Raw genomic sequence first — 23530 nt, 5'->3', positions numbered from 1 at the left:
ATTCACACAATTTTATTTATAGACGTCGTAGAAACTCTCGATCCTGCTTCGTAAAGCATTGTTTTTTACACCCATGGGGGGGGGGTTAAGAAAACAAAGAGTGGAAGATCTATAAAAATATAACAAAGTAAACATTGAAATCTTAAATTAGGGCTTAAAACATAGGCCCTGAATAATTCATAGAAGCAACAGTAACGTCATTTAAAATACCATATAAGAAGGATATGGAGATAACGAACATTATTCAAACTCAAAAAACAATACAAAACCGAAACTTCAGAGGTGGGATCAGGTGCCATGGGGGAGAAAGCATCCCCTGCTGATCGGTCACACCCGCCTATAGCCCCTTGTCATGATCTTGGAGTAACGGGAAAATCCGTCTTCAATTTAGTGTATATACTAAATAATGGACTGACGATTAGTATGAAAAACGACAGTCAGCATTTGACTCAATGATAAATTGTAGTCGCTGACAAGGTCATTGTATCGACCATAAAACGTAGCAATGTGGGTCCTTTACTCCATTTATTGTCCAAATCTGGAAAGCGCTAGGAGTTTTCTAACTTACCTTTGCTGCAGTTGATTTTCACCCTTTCTGCTTTATTTACGGAATGCTGACATTAAACCAGATTGTTGTTATCCTTGTAACATCAACTTATCTGTCAGTAAAATGCCTCCATGATATGCTGGAAGTACTCGATGCATGGTCGTGAGTATCGAATATGTAGTGACGTGAACACCATTTTCATATAATAGTAGAAAATAACTGCAGAGGAAGGAAAGTTGACTATGGCAAAAAATGAAATAATCTCCTTATGCAATGGAAAAAATTAATAATTTGTTCTGAGTGAAAAAATGCTTAAATCGCAAAGCATGGTCAGTGTCATTAATTCTGTTAATTTGAATGAAATATGTGGACATAGAGAACAGTATCCAAACTCTACAGTCCATTAAACACTGTAAAACAGCAAAATCTTTAACAGAATATTTGAAAAACAAATATCCCCGAAAACACATACATAAGACGTAGAAGTTTTGAGTAATACTTCCCTGTCAATCGGTCACATCCAACAGTAGTCTAATATACAATTAAGAAATAAAGTCAGCGTTTTCGTGAATGTTGCAGGATAACCTCCGAGGTCGAGAAATGTTGTTTGAAAGATAAAAGCCGAGGCGTTAGCCGAGGCTTTTATATTTCAACCAACATTTCGAGACCGAGGAGGTTATCCTGCAACATCCACGACAACAAGGACTTTATTTCTATTCTATAAAGATCATGAAGATCGCTTAAATACGCCTGGTCGTTTCCTATAAAGAGAAACGAAATAGGTCACCATGTCTCGATTACGCTGTTCCATTTAACAACAGAGGCAAAATTGTTTGCTTACATGTGTATAGAATGCAGACAATTTGAGAGCTTTCGTTGCATTAAAAGATAGCCGTTTTAAATTTTAAATTTGTTTGTTTTATGTATTGATTAATTTTAATGAAAATACAATAACAAAATCTTGTTCCTGTTTAACTGCTTTATTGGTGTTTAAATGTGTAGGGAGGTCCGTGGAATAGCCCCGCTTGGCTATAAAAACCGACATTCATCAGCAACTTGATGCAATTTACATTGTTCAGATTGCAATAGACGACACATCGATGTGGTCTAAACAAGTATTTCATTTTAGAGTCAAATATTTATTTCAACTGTACAGGTTTGATACATGTTTCTGATCTGATAATTTTTTGATGACGTTCGTGATTTATTGGAGAATAATGTCCGCGGCATTTCTTTGATGTTTTCAATAATCGTGGTAGAATGGAAAATAAAAGTACAAACCAGGGAGCATTTTGGATAAATTAGTTGCGAAGGAATTAAAATAATTAGTAACTTTACATACAGTGACCTTGTCAGCAAATACATTTTATCATTGAGTCAAATGCTGACTGACGTTTTTCATACTAATTGTTAGTCCATTATTTATACCTGAATTGAGGACATACTTTTCCGTTATTTCCCAATCATGACAATGAGCACATAGCGGGAGTGACAGGTCAGCAGGGGATACTCATTCCTCCATGGCACCTGATCCCACCTCTGATGTTTTGAGGTCCGTGTTTGCTCTAGTCCTATTTGGTATTGTTTTATGGACTTTGATATTGTATACTGATCGTTATCTCCATATTCTTCTTGTAAATATCTTATGATTAAGAAAGAATTCGGAAACTCCGCCTGAAAATATTATTGCTCCTATTTAAACATTAAACGTTTAGAATTGGATTTTGAAAAAGATAATTTATTATGACAATTTACCAATTGTTCTTATTCTTAGATATTTTAAAACACAAATATAAAAAACCCAGTACATTAATAGATGTAGGTTGTGTGATGTTTATAGAACACTTCGATAAAGAGTACTTCGTCACAAGGTATGTCTCAAATAACACTTTGAATGGGGCTTGATATTTTATAAAATATAAATATAAACTCTCAATCATAATAATCACAAACAAAACTCGTTGCGTCACAAACAAAACTCGTTGCGTCACAAACAAAACTCGTTGCGAATTTGGTTGAAATTGGTTCACTCTTTTTGATGACGCTGATATTGTCCTAGAGAGCTAAAAGGGGATATAAATGTAATGTACATACGATGTATCTTGTAAACCTACTGGTTTTCATATTCAAAATTCTTAAATAGCTGCGTTGTGCATATTGCATTCTAAAAACAAATTTAGGACTTGAAAAAACGAACAAATCTGTGTCTACAACCTTAAAAGATAAAACATTCAGTGCAACTTTGATCTTCAGTGATAACGGTCTCGTGAATATTGCAAAGCCTGCCGCGAGGAAATCTTTGTGGCCGAAAAAAATATTTATTTCCCATGGCAAAGGTGAATTTTATTTCCATTGTCTGATAAAATCGAGGAAAAAAAACCTACAACCTCTCACAGATTATACAGGTATATGGCGCAATTAATCTGACTAATTTCTTTCTTGGAAGTCATATATAGTGCTCTAGCAGATGAAAAAAGTCAATAGAAAATCTCATTAATACCAAAAACTGTGAATATCTGTTGTAGATTTACACTGAGCGACAGTTAACTGTACAAAAGGTTTTGAATTGAAGTACTTGACGAGACATCATGCACCGATTGTTATCTTTTTATCTGCTCGTTTTCGCTTCCTGGATAAATAACTCAGAATCGGGAAGTGGTAAGTCCAGTTTCACTTTATACATTGCTTGATGGGATATTCCCGTTATACCATCTTTGATGTTTTGTAGAGGCACTTTCACGTATTTTGGATTGAAGATAGTTGTATGCTTAAATCAATGAGGACATTTATATATATTATGTGATAGAAGAAATTATATACATTGTCCAAGCATAAAAACAAACATGTGTGTATAGGTACATGTTATAAGTGCGTAATGTTAAAAGTAATGTTAGTCATTCATTACACTTCGGTCATGAAATACTGGTATGGAGATTGCGAACAGTAATCAAACTTTAAAAAAATCCATTGAAAAAAATATAAAATGGGAGCAGGGGAAACAATGACCTCTACAAGCGTCAGAGGTGAACTCAGGTGCCATGGAGAAATAAGCATCACCTATTGACCGGTCACGCCTCAGTGTGCTTCTTGTCACGCTCGGGTAAAGTCGTTCATAATTCAGTATGCAGATGATGGCCTAACAATATGTCTGATTGTGTTTGTTTGTTCCCCGTCCCTTTCGTGAATGCAACCACTTGTCTGTGGAGAGCTGCAAATTTAAACCAATACTTGGCACCCAGGGCCATTGAACAGTGAGAAATTATTCCCGCACATACTGGAATCTCGGTTTATACAGTCTCATCCAATTAAAAACCGGTCTCCCAATCCCTTGTTTAGCTTCATTCCAGCGACGTAAAGTCTACTACTCCAGAACAAAGTTCTACCCACTGAGCAACGCGGAAGAAAAAAGTTTGCATTCAATTTAAAGGTGGATTATGTTAGCAGACAAAGTCATTATTTCGATCGTAGAGTTGCAAAATGAGTACTTGAAGCAGTCAAGCACCCTGTTCAATAAACTATTGTTAATTTCTTTAGTGTGTTAACAAATACAATTCATTATTAAGTCAAAATGCTAACTGACATATTTCATGCCAATTATTAGACCAATATTTACCATTTGAATTGTGTACAGATTTTTCCGTTTACTATTTTCCGGATAAAACCAGTAGCACTCGGCGGTTGCAACCTGTTTACATTGGATGCTCACTTCTTCGTGGCACCTGATCCTAACCCTGATGTTTTATAGACTTTCGTGTTTGCTCTCCTTCTGTTTTGAACTTGGATTTTATTTCACAGAAAATGAATATTTTCTCAGATATACAAATTTAATCCAAATCCTTTACCAATCCTTTAGTGGAAGGATTTAGCCATTTTCAAACAGAAAAGGAATTTAATTTGAAAAAAAAATATATAGAAACAGGGCATTACAAACATTACTTAAAAGTCATTTAAATATTTTAAGTAAACTAAATTAAGCTGCAATATTTCTTTTTAAATTGCAAATGTTTTTACAATGTTTTCATACATCCACATGAACTAGTAGTTTCCAGGCAGGTATTCAGTTACTGTTATTAATATCGGTATAAATGTGTCATACATTCGTACATCATGCTTAAATCGGAAAAGCCTGGGTAATATCTACTCAAAGATTGAAACGATTGAAGAATTCGTCGGGAAGTTTTGATTTGTATACCCGAATCTAACGTAATGGGCATTGTGCTGCATTTATAAAAATTTGGAAGGGATGCGAAAAAGATAGTAATAATGAAATAGAGTAAGAACATGTTACAAAAGAAAATTCAATATTTCATTTCCACCTATGGTGATATGAATTCAAAAATAAATTTACCCCCTTCTAAATTAATTTCAGAGACGTCAATTATGTTTATCGAAGCTGCGTTTTATACCCTGGACGGGAACACTGCATTAACGAATAACCCCTTTCAAGCATAAAATTCTCATAACAGCAAAAAACTTGTCAGACACGCATTCTGCTAATTTCACGCGTTATGCAGTAGACAGATAGATAGGATTTATCAGTTAATGCTAAAACCTAGCAAAATTGTACACATTCAGGTTATCATTTTGTGCTTAGATATAAAATATAAACCGACCTGTCTGAAATTATGGAATGACCAGTTAATTAAATGTCTAATGGAACTTTTTCTTCTGCTTATGATTCGTAATGTCGATACACTGTACTTATTCTTCTTTGATTCATGATCTTTTATTTTACTTCGATAAAAGATAAACGATTCACGAATATTTAACCACTGATGACCTTGAATGTTACACTAGAATCAGCAACAAAGTGTGTGATTGTCAAGCTTTACTGCATTATCATTAAATAAATGTTAAAAAAGAAGCACCTGATAAAACGTCACTTCAGGTGAAATATTTATCTAATCCTATCTCTGTACACGTGGTAATGTAACACAGCGTCCTGTTCATAACTATCAATCATAAACTTTTTAATTATTTTGGCATGAAAAAGTTTGCACTACTATTTTCGTTTTTATTTACTTATTAAATCATATTTATTATTTCTGACCTGTTGTATTGAGATTTAGATAAACATATAAAAGTGCAGAGCCTTCCAGACAAGGAGAAGTCAGCAGGTATTATCTGTACTAAAAAGGGACTTTTACATCAATCCATTGTTTTTTAGAGTGAAAGTATTTCCAGATTTCATTACCTGATTTTTTTTTTTTTTTGGGGGGGGGGGGGGGGGTTCTGATTGGAAATATCCGAATATTGATCTTTTTTATTTTTCGATTGACACAATATTTTTCCCCACCTTCTGCATCATTCTTAAATTGTAAAATTTGTAATCTCATTTGGCATTTGTAATAATTGCTCTATACACACACACACCCTCTTTATTATCTAACATGCTGCAGAACAGAGCTGCAAATGTGCTTCAGGTTCATATGAACCGAATTGTTCATCAGTTTCAGTATTTTAGAGCACTAAAAAGTGACTTTTACATCAATCCATTCTTTGTTAGAGTTAACGTTCTTCCAGATTTCATTAACTGATTATTATTTTTTTTTTATATTGGAATTATCAGAATATTGATCTTTTTTTATTTTTCAATTGCAATTGACACAATATTTTTTTTTTATTTATAAGATATCAATAGTTAAGTTTTATGAACTAGATATGTATTACTATTACTTGATTTTTATTCCTATATACAAATTATTAAAACAAGTAGAATTTTATCAAAGGTACATTTCTTAATATCATGAGTTAGTAAATAAGTATTTTCATAAGTAAATTTCTTTCATTTAAAACACTGAGTTAATTTGAATTTTCATTCATCTTCATATTTCCTATTGATATGTCTGATGCTAGGCCTCATATAAGATATCTTTTATTGACTTTTCGGCATGTTCAGTCCTCGAATTTATTTAATCATGCAATTCCTCCCCTACATCCAAGGAAATGGTATTTATTTAGATGATTAGACATAAAAGGGGCACACTTATTGAGCGCCAATAACCAATATAATGTGTCTTCTATGCAACCCCACACTGACATAATCCTATTTTATTATTCTAATAAACAAAATCGTATTTATGGTCCCATCCAAATCAATTTCTGCTGAAAATCTGTACAAAATACTGGCGCAGAGACAAATTTAATCTTTTGTGAAATTTACCTGCTGGGAATACTAACCATGCTGGCAGGAGGATGTCAAATGTTAATCTGGACAAATATTTTCATTTTAATATCTCCTGTATACGCGGGAGGAGGTTTGTAATTATTACATAGAATTAAATTTCGAAAATTTTAATTTATTTTTCTTAGGATTTGTTATTTATTTTTTTTAATCACGATTGTGGGGACGTTTTTTAAATACACATCTCTGTTAGTTCTATTAAAAATTAATTTGTGATATTTTGAAATTGATGTAAACTTATAACACCTAATGAAAATTCCGCAACGGCTATGTTTTACATTTTAGGTCATGAATTAATATAAACTTAAACATAACTCATTCTTCAGCACTCATTATAGCTAATGACAATTTTCTGTCCTCTAGCATTTATCATTTCATTGATATATTTAATTTCATTATGAACCATTTGAATGTCAAATTTCAAGAGAAAAATCATATATTTTTAATCATTTGGCTTTATTCGTGAACAATTTTCAAGTCGGGTTACCTATTTAAAAGACAACAAAATACCACAAAATTATAAAAATCATGACAAATTCTCTGACAGCCCAGATACCTATTGTTTTTTAACCTAAAATATGTTTGTTGATTAATTTGCAATTAGAAAATGCATCACCGATACTAAAATTCGCTTTTTCTGCAAAAATATTGGAAATTTGACAATTTTCCCCCTATCATATGATAAACTTTAATCTTGAACTTTTAACATAAGTTAACTTTGTGGATTCAGAGATACTTTTATGAGTATTTTTGTTTACTTAACTACTAATTTTGTAAACCTGAGGATCGGACGACATTAACTTGTCTGGGGATGTTTTGTTTTCGTTACATATCGTACATGCGGTAGATTTAATGAACTATATGGAGATAACGAACATAATTCAAGATTAAAAGTCCATTATACAATGCATGTTTATATTTTGTAACAGAGCTAATTCGGACCTCTAAAACATCAGAAACGGTTATCAAGTTCCATGAACATCCCTGTCGACCGGTCACACTCACCGTGTGCATCATGTTATAAACGGAAAATAACGAAAATATATCCGTCGTCAATTCAGTGTATAAATTTATGTTCCTTAGTTCTCCTGCCAAACGACTGAGCTTGTTTTTTGATAAACAGGCAAAAACAAATTAGATCATGCTGAAGTGAAATATGTCATTTATTAAAGTAAATGACGGAAAAGTAAAACACAGTTTACAAAATGGGGGTCAGAAAAAGGAGGACTCAAATATAGAGTATTACACATCTTAGTCAAAATATTACACAATCTGACCCCCAGCACCATAATGACATTGTAACATGATGTACATAGGCAAAAGGGGGGTCAATCAGACTAGAATAACAATTCAAACCCTGTAATCTTTCACAAGGTACAATATACATGCATTTTCATGTTGACCCCCTTATAAACATCATAAGTTTGGAAGACATATATACAAAATGCTCTAAACTGCTGCCTGCCATAAAAAAGGTGGGAAAACAAAATAACGAACAGCCTTCGAAAAATTCAGCAGTTCAATAAACCATGCTTTCTCTTTTGGTAAACGGATCAATAATGATCACGTGATGGATAAGAGCTTTGCTGATTGGTTGAACCCATATTTAGATGTAGGAAAATGGGTAAAATTAGTTCAATAAAAGAACCGAATAGCTGCTTAGTATAAAGCTATGTACAATACAGACACTGTTATATAATAAAATAATAAAACAAGAACATGTCACATAAATGAAATTATTTGCAATAATTACTAGTAATCTAATAATAATAAGTATGAAAAACGTCAGTCAGTATTTGACTCAAGGATAAATTGTATTTGCTGACAAGGTCATTGTATCGACCATAGAACTTACGAAATGATCACTTTAAACGAGACTGCTGATATTCTTGTTTCAATAATTACATGTAACCTCGTTTTTGGAAAATTGTTCATACGCTGAGCATGCTCCTGAATCAACTGAGAGCTATATAAACCCGTATCTATAAAAACTTTCATCATCTGCATACGGAGTTTATATATCTTATACCCCATTCATACGACAAAAATTTGCTTATGTGTGCAAATTTACATAAAAATAAATCTTCACACGGAAGTAAAGGTTAAATTGCTATGCGTTCAGACGAGATTTATGTACTGTTAGTTTATCCTAAATTTTCATACAAAAGAAGGATATGAAAAGATGCAGAAGTATGATTTTTTATAGAAAAAGGGGTATTTTCTTACTCTTTGTGTGTGGCAGATACATATTTTATCAATTTTCTACGCATACATGTATTTATTATACATGTATGGTAATTATGATTTATTATATTTAATTTGATTTGAGATGCACATGTTGAATAATATAATTATTCAGTTTAAAGTCCTTTAGTGTGCATTCACCCATGTCTGTCAAAGGTGTATATAGGTAGAAATGGCCTTAGGTCATTAATTATATCCAGGCCTAATGTTGGATGTTTCTTTTAATTTCATTGGTGTTTTATTTTGTGTTTTACTTGGGGATTGGTTCACGTTTTTCCCTCCAGAAGGTTCTTGGTTTTCTGGACATTCTTTGTCCAGAATTTGGTCAGTGATGATGTATTTATGTTGATCTGACATTTTGACAATCAGACCTTTTCATAGAGACTGACTTTATTCTCCTTCTGGTAAGTTAACAATTTATTACTAATATTAATTTGATTCTTATATTTCAATTAAATGTCCAATCAGTAATTTTGCATTCTTGATCTATTTCCTAAGCACTTTCCCTGAGTAAATGAAATCAGTGAGAATGATATTTTTTAAGCATGATGTAATAGAAAGATCTCATTGTTATATATTTTTATGATTTGGTGTGTAATATTGTGTAATTATTTACAGATCACTCAGGCTGTATGATTTGTATATGCAGCATTGCTGCGCATGCTGTACACACCTATTCCCATAGAATGGTATGCACATAGTTTTATGCTTATTCAGTAATATATAATGTTGAAATACATTATGATGATTGTTATGATAATTATTGTAAAGTTTTATGATGAATATTGATTGTGCTATAATTGCGGAGAAATATATGTATATTCTATGTGTAATGAATTATCTCCCTTGACAATCATTGTGTTTTTATGCTTAAATATTTACACTTGTTATATTGTTAATATTGCAGGGTTATTTTCATCATTTCCATTACATCTGGTAAATAAAGTCTTGTCAGAACCCTCAACAGGCAGTTATTCTTTCTTCATTTGATAACCCCCAAGCCTGTTACATGTGTATAAGACTAAATTTTCATTAAAGAAACTAGGGGGGAAATCCGATCCACGTATTTATTGGTACAACCCCCCCCCCCCCTCCAAAATTAATGACTTTAAGCACGAAGAATTGGGTAAAATTCTAATGTTGAAAAAATGTTTTGACCTCGGTCTAAGAGACTGTAGAAGAGCCGTTGGGTGTAAAGAAAAAGGTGACTGTTGCCATCTACTGGATAACGTCTTCAGCAGAAATATAGGACGATTAGAATCTTTTGGTGTTGGGAAATCTACAATACATCGAGTGTGTGAGGCCTTTACGCACCAATGCATACACAACCGAAACAACACTTAAAATGGAGATTTATGCAAAAAAAAAAACCAAAACAAAATATATACATATGTAAATTTGCTGCGTGTTCATACGAGAAATTTTTCACACATGAACTAATAAATTGCTACAAGGTGTATGCAAAAGTTATTTTGCACCAAGTCCTGACCAGGTGTAAATTTACTCAACTGTGCAGAATTTGCATTTGAGTAAATCAGTTCATACAACAAAAATTGCCCATGTGAGTAAATTTACTTTTGTGTAAAATATACTGAGGTATGCAAATCATGTCGTATGTATTTGGAAGTTGATTTGATCCGCAAGAGCATGCTCGTCGTATGAACAATTTGTTAATTGACGACGGATTTTTGTGTTATTTTCCGATCATGACGAGGAGCAAACGGCGAGTGTGAACGGTTCGCAGGGGGGTGCTCACTCCTCCATGGAACCTGATCCCACCTCTGATGTTTTGGGGTCCGTGTTTGCTCTGGTCCTGTTTTGTATTGTTTAATGGACTTTGATATCGAATACTGTTCGTTATCTCCATATCCTTCATGCAGATGATGAAGATATATTGCTGCAGAATTAATTCTGTAAGGGATTGAAAAGTTAGACTTATCATGTTATCATAAATTTTGGTTGTAAGATAACCATAAACGTCTTTAATTTGTGAAATTTTCAAATATGAAACAGATGTGTCAGCTTTTATTTCAAGTTTCCCGGGATAAACTGTTTTGACATGAAAATGTAAATGACCATTTGAAATTGACAATTCGTTGTCGATTACTCTAAAAGACAAGTTGATGGCTACAACAATTTCTTTTCTTTTCACGAACAAGATTTTGAACAAATTCTGCTTCAAAGGAATCTGAATCAATACGTTTACAAATTAATGTTTGTGAAGATTTAATTAAGTGTCAAAGGACCATTAAATCCGCAATCATTTTTCTTCGTGAATAATTAAGATTCCACAGTGTTCAGTGAAAGTGTGCAATTTTTCTGAATCTTGGAATCATCTTTTGAAAATTTTAATTATAGAAAGTGCTCATATAGATAATAATTCATTTGGTCGATTTATTGGATGATAATATCATGTTCCATGCATTCCAAATCTATTAAACAAATGACCAAAACACGCAGATTTCCCTATCAGATGTATGACAAATTGCGCTCTTGACTCCAAAGATTTAAAACTAATTTCTAAATGGGCCAAGAATTTCAACAAATGCATTGTAGAAAAAAAATCAAAAATACCAATATGAATATTTCTCATGTACCTAACAATATTTCATTTTATTTGTGTTTTTATTTATGGATTAGATTATCTGTATAAAAATTTTGTTTCATACAATCAAAAAGTAATAAGCATCTGATACTTTTAAACAATGCATGTTTAATTTTACAGGTAATGAGTGGGGATATGTGCCTGGAATTGGTAAGTAAGTGAATACTGATTAAACGAGAATTAAAATTATTGATTTAACATTTTTTACAGTTTTTACAGTTTATTATTTTTAAATTCATTCTACCACTTGATTTGTCTAGAAAAGACTATAAATAGATTATTTGTTTTACTTTCAAACAAGTGACAGGATGAATATAAAAAATGAAAATCGTCATTCATGATGGTGGGAAAATATTTTCTTTAACATTAAACATTTAATATTGGTCCTGACATGATTATATGGGGCTTGCCAAAAATGAGAAAATAATAACTCCTTCAAGTTCATTTCTGGTCAAATTTGAAGCTTGATTTTAGACTGAAAATTTTAAATGGATATTTTAGCCCACAGAACATTGTCATTTCAACGTATTGAAGCTTTTACTTGAATGACTGTCAAGATAATGAGATGTTGAACCACTTTTGTGTATATGTAGGTAATTAACATTGATAAGATCATGCTTAACAGTCTACCTAATTACAAAATTGAGATATGACAATAAGGGAACCTTAAATATATCAGAGATGAGGGCAGATACCTAGCAGGACTTAACAGCCCTTGTAAACTAGTTAAATATTATAAAACATATGGTCATCTGTAAAAAGAGATGGTACCCAAGTGTTCGAATGAGATCATTAAATAAGTCAAGTATAAACGAAACTTTTTTAGTTGGCAGCTAAATTTTGAGCATCTCGAATGGCTTACATTATATACTAATTCATAATCTATATATGATTGGAATGTTAATGGGAGAAACACAAGTTAAACATAGCATTACATGTCAATAGCATGATTTCATTGATTAGTATGGTTCTATAAGGCTACTGGAAGTGCACATGATTAAAAAAGAATACTTGGCCCTCCTAGGTACCTACCCCAGCTTCGGAATGTTCCAGGGGTTTGTGGGTTTTTTTTCATTGTGCATGGATTTGTATTGTTTTAAGCTTTTTAAAGAACATTTATTAGTTGTTCTCTTTACGTTTTATACACAGTATCGCTTACGTAAATCATCAGGAAAATGGGGATACTTTTCTCCTTTTAAATTAGTTAAATGAGATTGCTGTTATGAGCAATTAAGCATATAGAACAAAATTTATTGAACCCTACTAATATGCCGAACATTTATGTGTCGTAACTTCATAGAGCGGAAGAAATTTAAACATACCTTTTTATTAAAAGAATCTGTATTTTGTTCTTGATAAAGGACCCTCCACCTGGGTCAAGGACTACCCTCAATGTGGTGGAAGCAGCCAGTCTCCAATCTCCGTGGATACATCGCGAGTTGTCCTTGACACAAACCTAACGGCCTTCAAATTCACCGGCTATAACCAAATTAACAAAGTCAAGATGAGCATGAAAAACAATGGACATACAGGTAAATAAATGTAAGATGCTATGTATAAATGACAATAGGCATACAGGTAATAATTTGGGTGGTACATGATTAATTATATAAGTTTTCAAAAATCTTTAAAGAAGTTTTTGAAATAAAGGTTAGTGTGCAATTTTCATATTAGTGGAGAGAAAGAGCAAACAAAAAAGGTGAGAAACAAAAATAAATCAATTCCTTAAAACGGCCTTAAATGCTACTCAAGATTACATGTTTTATTTCTCCTATCTGATGGAATTTATTGAGATAACGAACAGATTTAAAGCTAAAAAATCCATTAGAAATACAAATCGAGTGTAGAGCAAACACGAACCTCTAAAACATTAAAAGTTAGATTAGATGAGGGAGAGAGTATCCAGATTCCCAGTCGACCGGTCACATCCACCGTGTGCTCCTTGCCAGGATCAGGAAATAACAGAAAAAACCGTCAACAATGCAATGTGTAAATAATGGCCTAACAATCAGTATGAAAAACGCCAGTCAGCATTTGACTTAATAATAAGTTGTATTTGCTGAAAAGGTCATTGTATCGACTATACATGTAGAACTTACAAAATGACTTTAAACGAGATGGCTGATATTTTTGTTTCATCAGCTTGTTTGCCAATTATTTACATGTGCCTCGTTTGAGAAATACACAGAGCATGCTCTTACGTATTGAATCAAGTCAGAGAAAAACCCTCGGATGCAGTTGATGAAGATATATTTACATCCGCTGAATATTTTCTCCTTTATTTCTTAAGAAAACCCATTGCGTTAATCACTGCATGAACTACAGTCGGCATGTCGCCTGTACAGATTTCTTGATCAGTGGCTGTTCCATCAATGAAACGTATAAAGACGTTTGCATCATTAATACAATAATAAATCTGTTTAATACTACTTTAAATGATTATTAAATAGATATAGATATAAACAATAAAATATCTTTCTTTGTTATTACTGGAATTAACAGTCGCAGCTATTGCAGAAAAAAAATTACATAATCCGCTTACGCGGGTTATGTATTTTTTCTGCAACAGCTGCTTCCGTTAATTTCAGTAATAACAAACAAAGAAAGCATTTTATTGTTTAAACATTGCAAAATTAAGGGAAGTTGAAAACTGAAATTCATTGCGTTTATCATAAAACTTTATTGTCAGATTTACATCGACGTCTTTTTTCTAGTTAAATACACAAATATTAAACGCCCATTCTCAGCAATAAGGTGCAATTAATGTCGTTCCCTTGTTACTCGATATTTAATAATATAAGAATGTTTTTCAGCACGAGCAAGTAAACATAGGTTATGGTCCGTAAACATCCACAAAAATGAGCAAAATCGGGAAAAGTCTTCCGAGATAAACACGTCTCTGAATTTATGAAAACAATACATACGTTACTGTCGCCAAATCCGTATTTCAAAAATAAAACATAATTGAAAAACTCAAATCTAATAAACGTGTATTTTTATGCACAGAAATTTACTGCACACCATATGAGAGTAAAAAATAATTATAAAAGTAAAACATAAATCACATGTAAATGGCAAATATTTTGCAGCATGTCGCGCCCAGTTGTTTGATACCTACGTAACGCCATCATATAACTGAGCTTGTAAATTATGTTTATGCAAATATATTTTCATTTTCAAGAAAATCAAACAGTAGACACCTTGTACTATCTTGTAAAATTTATCTGATATTTACTTTCCTTGAAATATTTTCAAACGACTTATATGCATTATAAAACTTCGTCGGTTGTATTTTCGCAAATACATACGTTATACATCTTTCTTAAAGTATATAAATGTGTTAGGCCCTATTAATGGTGCTTATATGATTAGGAAATGGTTCATTTTTTTTATTGCATACACATTTTTAAATCATTCTCAACATTTGAAAAATGTACACTGTATTAACTTACCGGAATTTACAAACGTTACCAATACTTACGTTACTGAAAGAATATTACGCATATTCTTGTATCACGTGTTTTCCACATGATGTACCTCATTACTTGATGTTTAAAGTAAGAAAATCATGGTTGTAAATACAGATATGCAATAAATATCAATGTAGTACATGCATATCAGTAAATCTTAAAGAGCTTCGAAATTTTCGGATACCTACATAACATTCGGTAACGTTGGTATTAACTGAGCCTTAATTTTTCATTTCTTTTTTTTAACTAAAAAAATTAAGGTTTTTATAATGACAGGAGTTATGTTATATATCTACCATCTTAAATTATAGTTAATCTCGTAAACTTTATTTTCTATATACCTAATACTCTTTTTAATCACTACAAAATCTTTGATCTATTCAGTACTTCTTTGTTTATAAATTTCCCCTAGTTTATTTCAATAGATGACCAAATTTGTTGATAACGGTACAAACACTATTTGATAGTTCTATACCTTAAGAAATAAACACAAAAATTGCAAGATTTTAAACTTTAACCCAACAAATCATATTAAAACTTTTGTCATAGCTAGTAACGTATGTAACGATTTTACGTTACGACAATAACGTAATATTTTATCATTTGTTTTCATATTCTGATTCAGTTATAGTCTGGATTTTCAAAATAGTATGTAAACTTATCCATATGAAGTATTCAAACAGTGTAATCTAATTACGGTTGATAGTTACCAAATTACCTTATTAGATAATACTTACGTTACTTTAACACAATTCTGATATATTATTCTTTAAAAATATTATAATTATGATTGTTTTTAAATTTATTGATTTTTCCATCGTCCACTTATTTCAATTTGATACAGGTCATGTTTTTCATGAAGGCAATTAGAAGTAATAAGTAACGTAACATGCTACATTATTCAGTGATTATTAAAAGTGTTCTTCAGTTGTTCTAAAAAAGACGTTTATTGACTCTTATGCCTTAAAAAGTACAGATTATTTGCCCTTGCATCGAATAAAAATTATATTCCTGCATATAAATGTTTTCTAAAGTAGTCAAAATGCCTTAATCATTGTATTTCCTAAATCAATATACACAGTAACGTATATATTGGGGTGATTTAAAAGAAAAAAATACACTGTATTTCAATTTGTCATAATTTTGTCATCAACACAATGGTGTTGTGGATATTTTACCATGCAACTCAGAATTCATTGCGAAAACTTTGCAGGAAAAAAATTGAGCGTATACTCAAGTTGAATTTTACGTCTCTGATATACCGTAATTGCACATTATTACTGAGAATGGGCGTAAAAAGATGTGTAAAACTCTGCGGTATCGTATTTCAAGCTCATCGTGATATATATTATTGTAATAATGATGAGAATAACTATGGGTAACTGACAATATGTCGTCGATATATCTGAATATCATATTGAGGTCAAAGAAGGTGTTTTCGACTTTTCACAAATAAGATTTTGAACAAAGTATGCTTGAAATGAACGCAATAGGTATGTTACCATAGCCGTTTTATGGCTGATATTTTTCATACCATTTGTTAGGTCATTGTTTTTAAACTTAATATGTCTACCTAATATTCTGACTACTGATAAATACCTTGGTATGACAATACAATACAATGGTTAGCTTGCTCCCCAAGGCACATGATCCTACAGGCGCTGTGTTTTATGCTCTTTTAAATGATTTATATTGATTGTAGTTTTTTAATTAAACAGATTGTTTTTCTTCAAATATTCATTTCAAGTTAACATATTTATAAAATTGAAATCCAACATTAAGCGATTATTTGGAATATTTAGGAAATAATAGCATTTGAAAATAATTTATTTTAATTATCATCTACTTCTCTTATGTGTTGTTTTCTGACTGCAGTACAGATAGACCTGATGGGCAACACAATGACGATATCAGGAGGGGGTGTTAGGGACACCTATCGGGCAAAACAGTTTCACTTCCACTGGGGCTCGGAAGACAAGCGAGGATCTGAACACGATATCAACGACCGCCATTTTCCCATGGAGGTACACTCTGTTTACACATAACGAGTGATTACTTTTAAATAAAGCATTAAAAAAAATCAACAATCATTTAATCATATAGTTTGCTACTTAGTATAAAGTTTTAATTTTCTTTTCAAAGATGCACGTTGTGCACTACAATACAAAGTTCAACACTTTCGATGACGCAATGAATAAAACGAATGGACTGCACGTGCTGGCGTTTTTATTCGAGGTAATAAGTAAAACATGTGATATATTCTTTTGTGCAAATGTAAGATTAATACTATTATTTCGCAGGATTTACATGATTATAAATGACTTGGTTCTTACTATATTGATTTTTAGGTTGGGAAAGTTAATCACCATTTTGATGAGATCATTCATCATTTTTACCAAATTGCACATAAAGGTATTTTTCCTTTCCTCTGATTCTTTTATTCTTAGTTTTCAAATACATTCTCTGTTCTTTAAATGAAATATATTACTTCACTGTATGTTAATGCAGATGATCACGTGAACCTCACGACGTTTCCATTGGCTGGACTATTTTCGGAAGACCTCCAGGTTTACTATCGTTACCATGGTAGCCTTACCACTCCCCCATGCTCTGAAAGTGTCATATGGACCATCTTTAAAGACACCATCAAAATATCCGAGGATCAGGTTTGTATAAAAAAATTGAAAATAATAGAACTTCCTCAAATTCCGTTTTGACATTCTACTGTTGAGGTGAGTACGGTTTCTTTCTATTATTTTGTTGTGCATCAATAAAAAACAACGAACCCCGCATTATTCACTTTCTTTAAATCATGTTCTAATTCACACTACCCGAGATATTGAATTGCGATAGACTTAATGGAGGAAACAAACCAGACCTAGTCTAATGTTATCATATATTGGTTTTTCAGCTTATGAAATTCCGTCATAATGTCCACCGGAACTACGTCACTGAGGAAGATCGAGATATATCTAACGACTTCCGGCCGACACAACCTCTGAATCATCGCTATGTTTATGCTAGTCATCCTAGCGCAGTTTCTCTCTCTTCAACGCTAGACAGTGTTTGGTTTAATATATGTTCACTTAGCGCTATTTACATGTTAACAACACTCTAATTGTAATGAATCGTTATCATTTTTATGCGCCCGAATCGATAGAGTCGGGGCGTATATTGTTTTTGTACTTTCTGTTTGTCTCTTTATCTGTCTGTCTGTTGTTAACTTTAACCTTCGCCATAACTTTTGAACCATGAGAGATAGAGACTTCATATTTGAGATGCATACTCCACTTATTGAATTCTTGCTATTGATCCCAAGGTCAATGACCTTTTGACCTCGACTGTAACCTATATGCTAAAAATAGTTTTTTTTCTCAAACTTTCGCCATAACGTTTGCACCAATTGAGAAAGAGACTTCAAATTTGGTATTTATACTCTATTTATTGAATTTTTGCTAATGACACGAAGATCAATGACCTTGTGACCTTGACTGTGACCTTTATGCTAAAAATAGCTTTATCAAACTTTTGCCATAACGTTTGAACCATATGAAAAAGAGATTTTATATTTGATATGCATGCTCCACTTTTTAATTCTTGTTAATGACACCAAAGCCAATGACCTTGTGACCTTGACTGTAACCTATATGCTAAAAATAGCTTTTTCGAACTTTCTCTATAACTTTTGAACCATTTGAGATAGAGACTTCATATTTGGTATGCATACTCAACTAATTTAATGCTTTCAAATGCCCTTGTGACCTTGACTGTGACCTATATGCTAAAAATAGCTTTTTCGAACTTTCGCTATAACGTTTGAACCATTTGAGATAGAGACTTCATATTTGGTATGCATACTCAACTAATTTGATGCCTTCAAATGACCTTGTGACCTTGACTGTGACCCATATGGCTTACAATAGCTTTTTTGAACTTTGTTGCCAGCGGACGCGTAGTGTTGCACAAACACGTATTGTTTATTTTATTACTTGATATTCTATAAAATATAGACTTTCGATTGTAAATTAATTTTAACTTGTTGCTAGATTTTGTTTGTTTTTTTTTCTTTTGTGCTTGATCAATTAAAATATGCCTTGGTAAATATGACTAGTTTATATACAAATTATAAAAATTGTTGTGTCTGATACGTTTACTAACTTATCATGTCCTAACAATGAGGCGTTATATATTTAATGGATATATGTAGGTATCGCCAAATGAGCAAGAGCCACCTTGGGCCTTATTGGGCCCTGACAATTTATGAAAAATCAAAACCGCTCAGTTAAGGTTGCAAATGCAGTTTTTAAAGTGTATATGACTTGGAGTGCTGGTGACCACGTATTTATTAATCATGACGTAATTTTCCCTCTTGTTGATGCATTATGACGTCATAATTTGCGTCAATCATCCTCATATCCTCTAAATGCCTTTGGAAATGGCCAAAAATATAGATATTTATTCAATATTTTATATAGAGCACAAATTCTGATCCAAAATACTAGTATGCAAATACATAATGAAATATCTGTTTCTGAAGATCAAAAAACATGTTTTATTTTTCGGATTGGAGACTGTGCTCATATTTTAATTCTTTGCTGAAGGTAGTCAAATACGTAAGTTTTCTGCAAATTTCAAGAACATTTCAATTTCTCAGAGCCTGTTTTCAAATGTCTGGATGCTCAAAAAGAAATTATATTATATGAAATAAAAGTATCAAGTGCCTACTCTATTTTGATTTATGTAATAGGAAAGAGGATTGTAGTTAATTAATTGATTACAGGCCCATTTTATACATAAAGAGAACCTATCTCTTTATACATGTATCACGATATATATAATATTTAAAAATAAAAATATGAAATACGAGTATAAGTTACCAATGGATAACTTTCACGTTATAATCATATTTTTAACAGCTCTGGTCGTTTATTTATTTGGTATATGTTTTTTAAACACAGATGTATTGCTTATAATTATTTTAGATCGATAACTGCTCGTTAACACCACCCTAATATCATTAATTCATGGTATCTGAGTATCCTAATGACAAAAATATGTACTTATTGTGCCAACAAATTAATCAATAAATGTAGAGTAGTTTCAATATGTGTATTTGATTTGTAATTTAGTGGAAAGCAATAACAAATACTCATACACAGTTTCTTAAGCAAATAAGTATGGGAGTAACTTTATAATAGAAATACTTCTGTACCTAATCTGAATTATGAAATGATTTTTTTTCCTTTATTTCTTATGAAGACCATTGTCATTCATCAGTGCTTAAACGACACTAATGGCTGTTCCATCAGTTGTGCATACAATGGTATAATTATTCTAATATAATACACAGTTTAACATATTTAATTTTACTTTTAAGGTTTTGTCCATAAAGATGTAAACACTAAAATGTCTTTTTTGGTTGTTAGCACTGGAATTAACGCCGCAGCTATTTCATTATTTTACTATTTTATTATTTTAGATCGATAACTGCTCGTCAACACCACCCTTTTCATTAATCCATGGTATCTGAGTATCCTAATGACAAAATATTGATGAATTTAATCTCGTACCAACCCGCATTTATAGCCTGATAGATGTTTTAAAATGATACCTTATTACTTATATTTACATTTGTGGCTTATTCATAAGGATATGGAGATAACAAACAGTATTCAATCTCAAAGTCCATTAAACAATATACAAAATAAGAGCAGAGCAAACACGGACCTCCGAAACATCAGAGGTGGGACCAGGTGCCATGGAGGAGTGAGCATCCCCTGCCGACCGGTCACACTTTACATTTGCCTTATTGTGACTTTTAACGTGTGAAATGCACTATATTTCAAACCCAACGGCAAGTATGTAAATCACAAAACGCGCTTCGACCCTTTATGACGTCACTGAGAAATTACGTCAAACGTACGGACATCTATGACCTCTTGACCCCGTACCTGTATTTATACAGTTATAGATACGCATTGCATTCAGTAGTGTTATGTAAAGGAAATCATTTGCAAATGTAAATATATGTGAATAAAGTGAATGGAAAAAATTGCATTCAGAACAGCATAACACGGAAAAGGGATTAAAAGATTGTGACGATTTATTCTGACGTCACAAACGTTGAACGCCGGAGAAATGCTACGTCATATGCAAAATACAAATATCACACTACTTTGAACACAAGCTTTTTCCCTTCCATTAACTGGAACTTACCTGAACAGTTATACAGGGATTTGAATTATAAATCACATTTGCAATGAAAGGATGGAAGTATACAATGTAAATATACTGTGAAATCAAAAAAAAAGCATGGGGGTTTAATTTTCGTCGTTTTCGAGGTATGAAGAGACACACGAATTCATATCCACCATGAAATGTAAAATATTACATACATCACTTCTCAACAATTCTTCATTCACGAAATCAAATCCCCACGAACCAAAGGTTCTTCCTCAAACCATGAAAAATGACTTCAAAAATATGTGTTTTCAAAGTGAGCAATTTATCATTATTTTTTTTAAAATATAGTCTCATAACTGCAACTGTGTGTTCAAACTAATTCTTTTAACGTTCTAACGTTTGTAAAAAATAATGATTCGTTGCTTTAAAAAAAATTAATTTGATAAAAATGGTATTCCAGGAAGGTATGTAATAGATAACCTATATGCAAGAATTAATATTAAAATTAGGATTTTTGATAATAAATCTACACATTAAAACGTTATTTTTTGATGTTTAACAGAACAGATAGTCTTCATCCTGCATTGTCATGCCTTTATCATAAAAAAAATACTGTGGATGGCACTGTAGGTCTCTAGTCGGCAATCTTAATTTTTTCAGACCAGCAAGCTACAGAGCTGCAGCTATAGAACATGTACATTATGATAGACGTGTATCATTTAATGAGATCTGTTTATATGATGGTTTGATGGGACGTGCTCCTAAATACCAAACCAGATACTATTAGCATGATTGAAGTAATCATAAACGTAAATGATTGGTAGGCATTAGTTCATAAATTCTTGATGAGATTCACTAAATTTATTATACTATCATGAATCATATCCATGATAATCTTTACACCAGAGGATTTGTTATACATAGGAAAGAGTTGTCGACATAAAACAATTGAACAGTGATGCAGCGGGTGACCTCCTACATCATATTTATGTGCGTGGTGTTTGGACAGTCAATTAGCAAGGGGGACAAAACGGTCCCAAAATTACTTGAACAAATTTTGACTCTGTGCGGAACGGGACATTTTTGTTACCTGAATAAAACCCTGTTTCCCTGGGAAGTCCAGGATTCAGCACAATACCCGCGTTGTCCGCCATGTTTTTGCGATCAGGAGTGTTACGTCAGAGGTGACTGCTGTCCTGATGTGTTCTTCTCCCCTCCAGTATCGGTCTGTAAGAACGTCACAATCGTTAATACGTCATCAAACTACCCTGAAAGAAAACAAAGAACATCATATTTAATGATTGACTCTTGTCCACACAACGCAGAGAGTAATAATCTCAAAAGATGCGAAAACATCACCAATGACGTCGATAAACTAAAATACCCACCAGTTACAAGTTACGATACTTCTCGAACATATTACAACCGGTTCTGTGCAATTTGCAACAATGATTTCAATTTTATTACCTGGCCTATCGATATAGTCTGTGACCAATTTCTGGATATCAATTTTATTTCAACCTTTGATGACGTCATCAAAAATGCCATCGCGCGTGAATGTGTGTTACAGTCATACCCCCCAAATGAAAACATTTCTTACAACTGTTACAAAGAAAACGAGCAATATTTTAATTCTTGTAATAAAACAGGGACGTGGAAACATTATATACAGAGTGTTGAATATGGATGTGAAGCTGATTACTTTAATAATAACACATTGTTCAAAAATATGTTCTGTAAAATGTGTAATCCAACATTCACTACTATCAGCACAATATCTCGGTGCAACATTAGTGGACTGTGGGATACTTTTAACCGTACAGTAAATAACGCATGTTTATATTACCGAGATAACTCTGGAACATTGCCATATAAGAACTTATTTTGCTATTTGTGTAACCGACCAGAGTCATCGAAATTTCCATTTTTCGATGTAAGCTTGGATATTAATACTGAGCTTTTATTTCGCAACGGGTCGTCCATTCCTATATTTTACTTTGATATTGATGTGCAGGAATTTTCATCAGAATATTTCCTTTTCATCAAACAAAATGTTTTTGAACAGTTTGGAGATATAAAAATGATAAATCAATCCCGTGATCTAGTTCTGGTAAATCACAATTATAGTGATTTAACAAATCTTGTACATAAGTCGTTTTCAATGTATTTTATATCGAAAACGTGTGGGGAATACCAAATTCCAACAAAGTTCATTGAACGTTCTACATGCTCATGTGATGCATCATGCATGTTCCTTAATGTAAGCACTAAATTTTGTTGTAATGATCTGTTCCTGG

At 32.4% G+C, this 23530-nt stretch overlaps 1 protein-coding gene across 2 annotated transcripts; it reads left to right on the top strand.

The window, feature by feature from the left end:
- Positions 1-3096: 3096 nt before the first annotated feature.
- On the top strand, positions 3097-19819 carry LOC134239167 (carbonic anhydrase 2-like). 2 transcript variants are annotated; one of them, XM_062721334.1, is made up of 8 exons: positions 3097-3205; positions 11701-11730; positions 12942-13112; positions 16926-17074; positions 17193-17285; positions 17399-17462; positions 17559-17716; positions 17962-19819. In XM_062721334.1, the coding sequence occupies exons 1-8, from the start codon at positions 3136-3138 to the stop codon at positions 18166-18168; spliced, it is 942 nt and encodes a 313-aa protein (XP_062577318.1). In that variant the 5' UTR covers positions 3097-3135; the 3' UTR covers positions 18169-19819. The 2 variants fall into 2 exon arrangements, with proteins under 2 accessions (XP_062577318.1, XP_062577326.1); XM_062721342.1 differs by lacking the exon at positions 3097-3205 and adding an exon at positions 8867-8921.
- Positions 19820-23530: the final 3711 nt, after the last annotated feature.

This window comes from Saccostrea cucullata, unplaced genomic scaffold (assembly GCF_032062105.1).
Source record: "Saccostrea cucullata isolate Sc308-1 unplaced genomic scaffold, CSIRO_AGI_Scuc_v1 ctg2174, whole genome shotgun sequence".
Lineage (NCBI taxonomy): Eukaryota > Metazoa > Mollusca > Bivalvia > Ostreida > Ostreidae > Saccostrea > Saccostrea cuccullata.
Note: the sequence above shows the minus strand (reverse complement) of the source record. Positions and strands in the feature narration are given on the sequence as shown.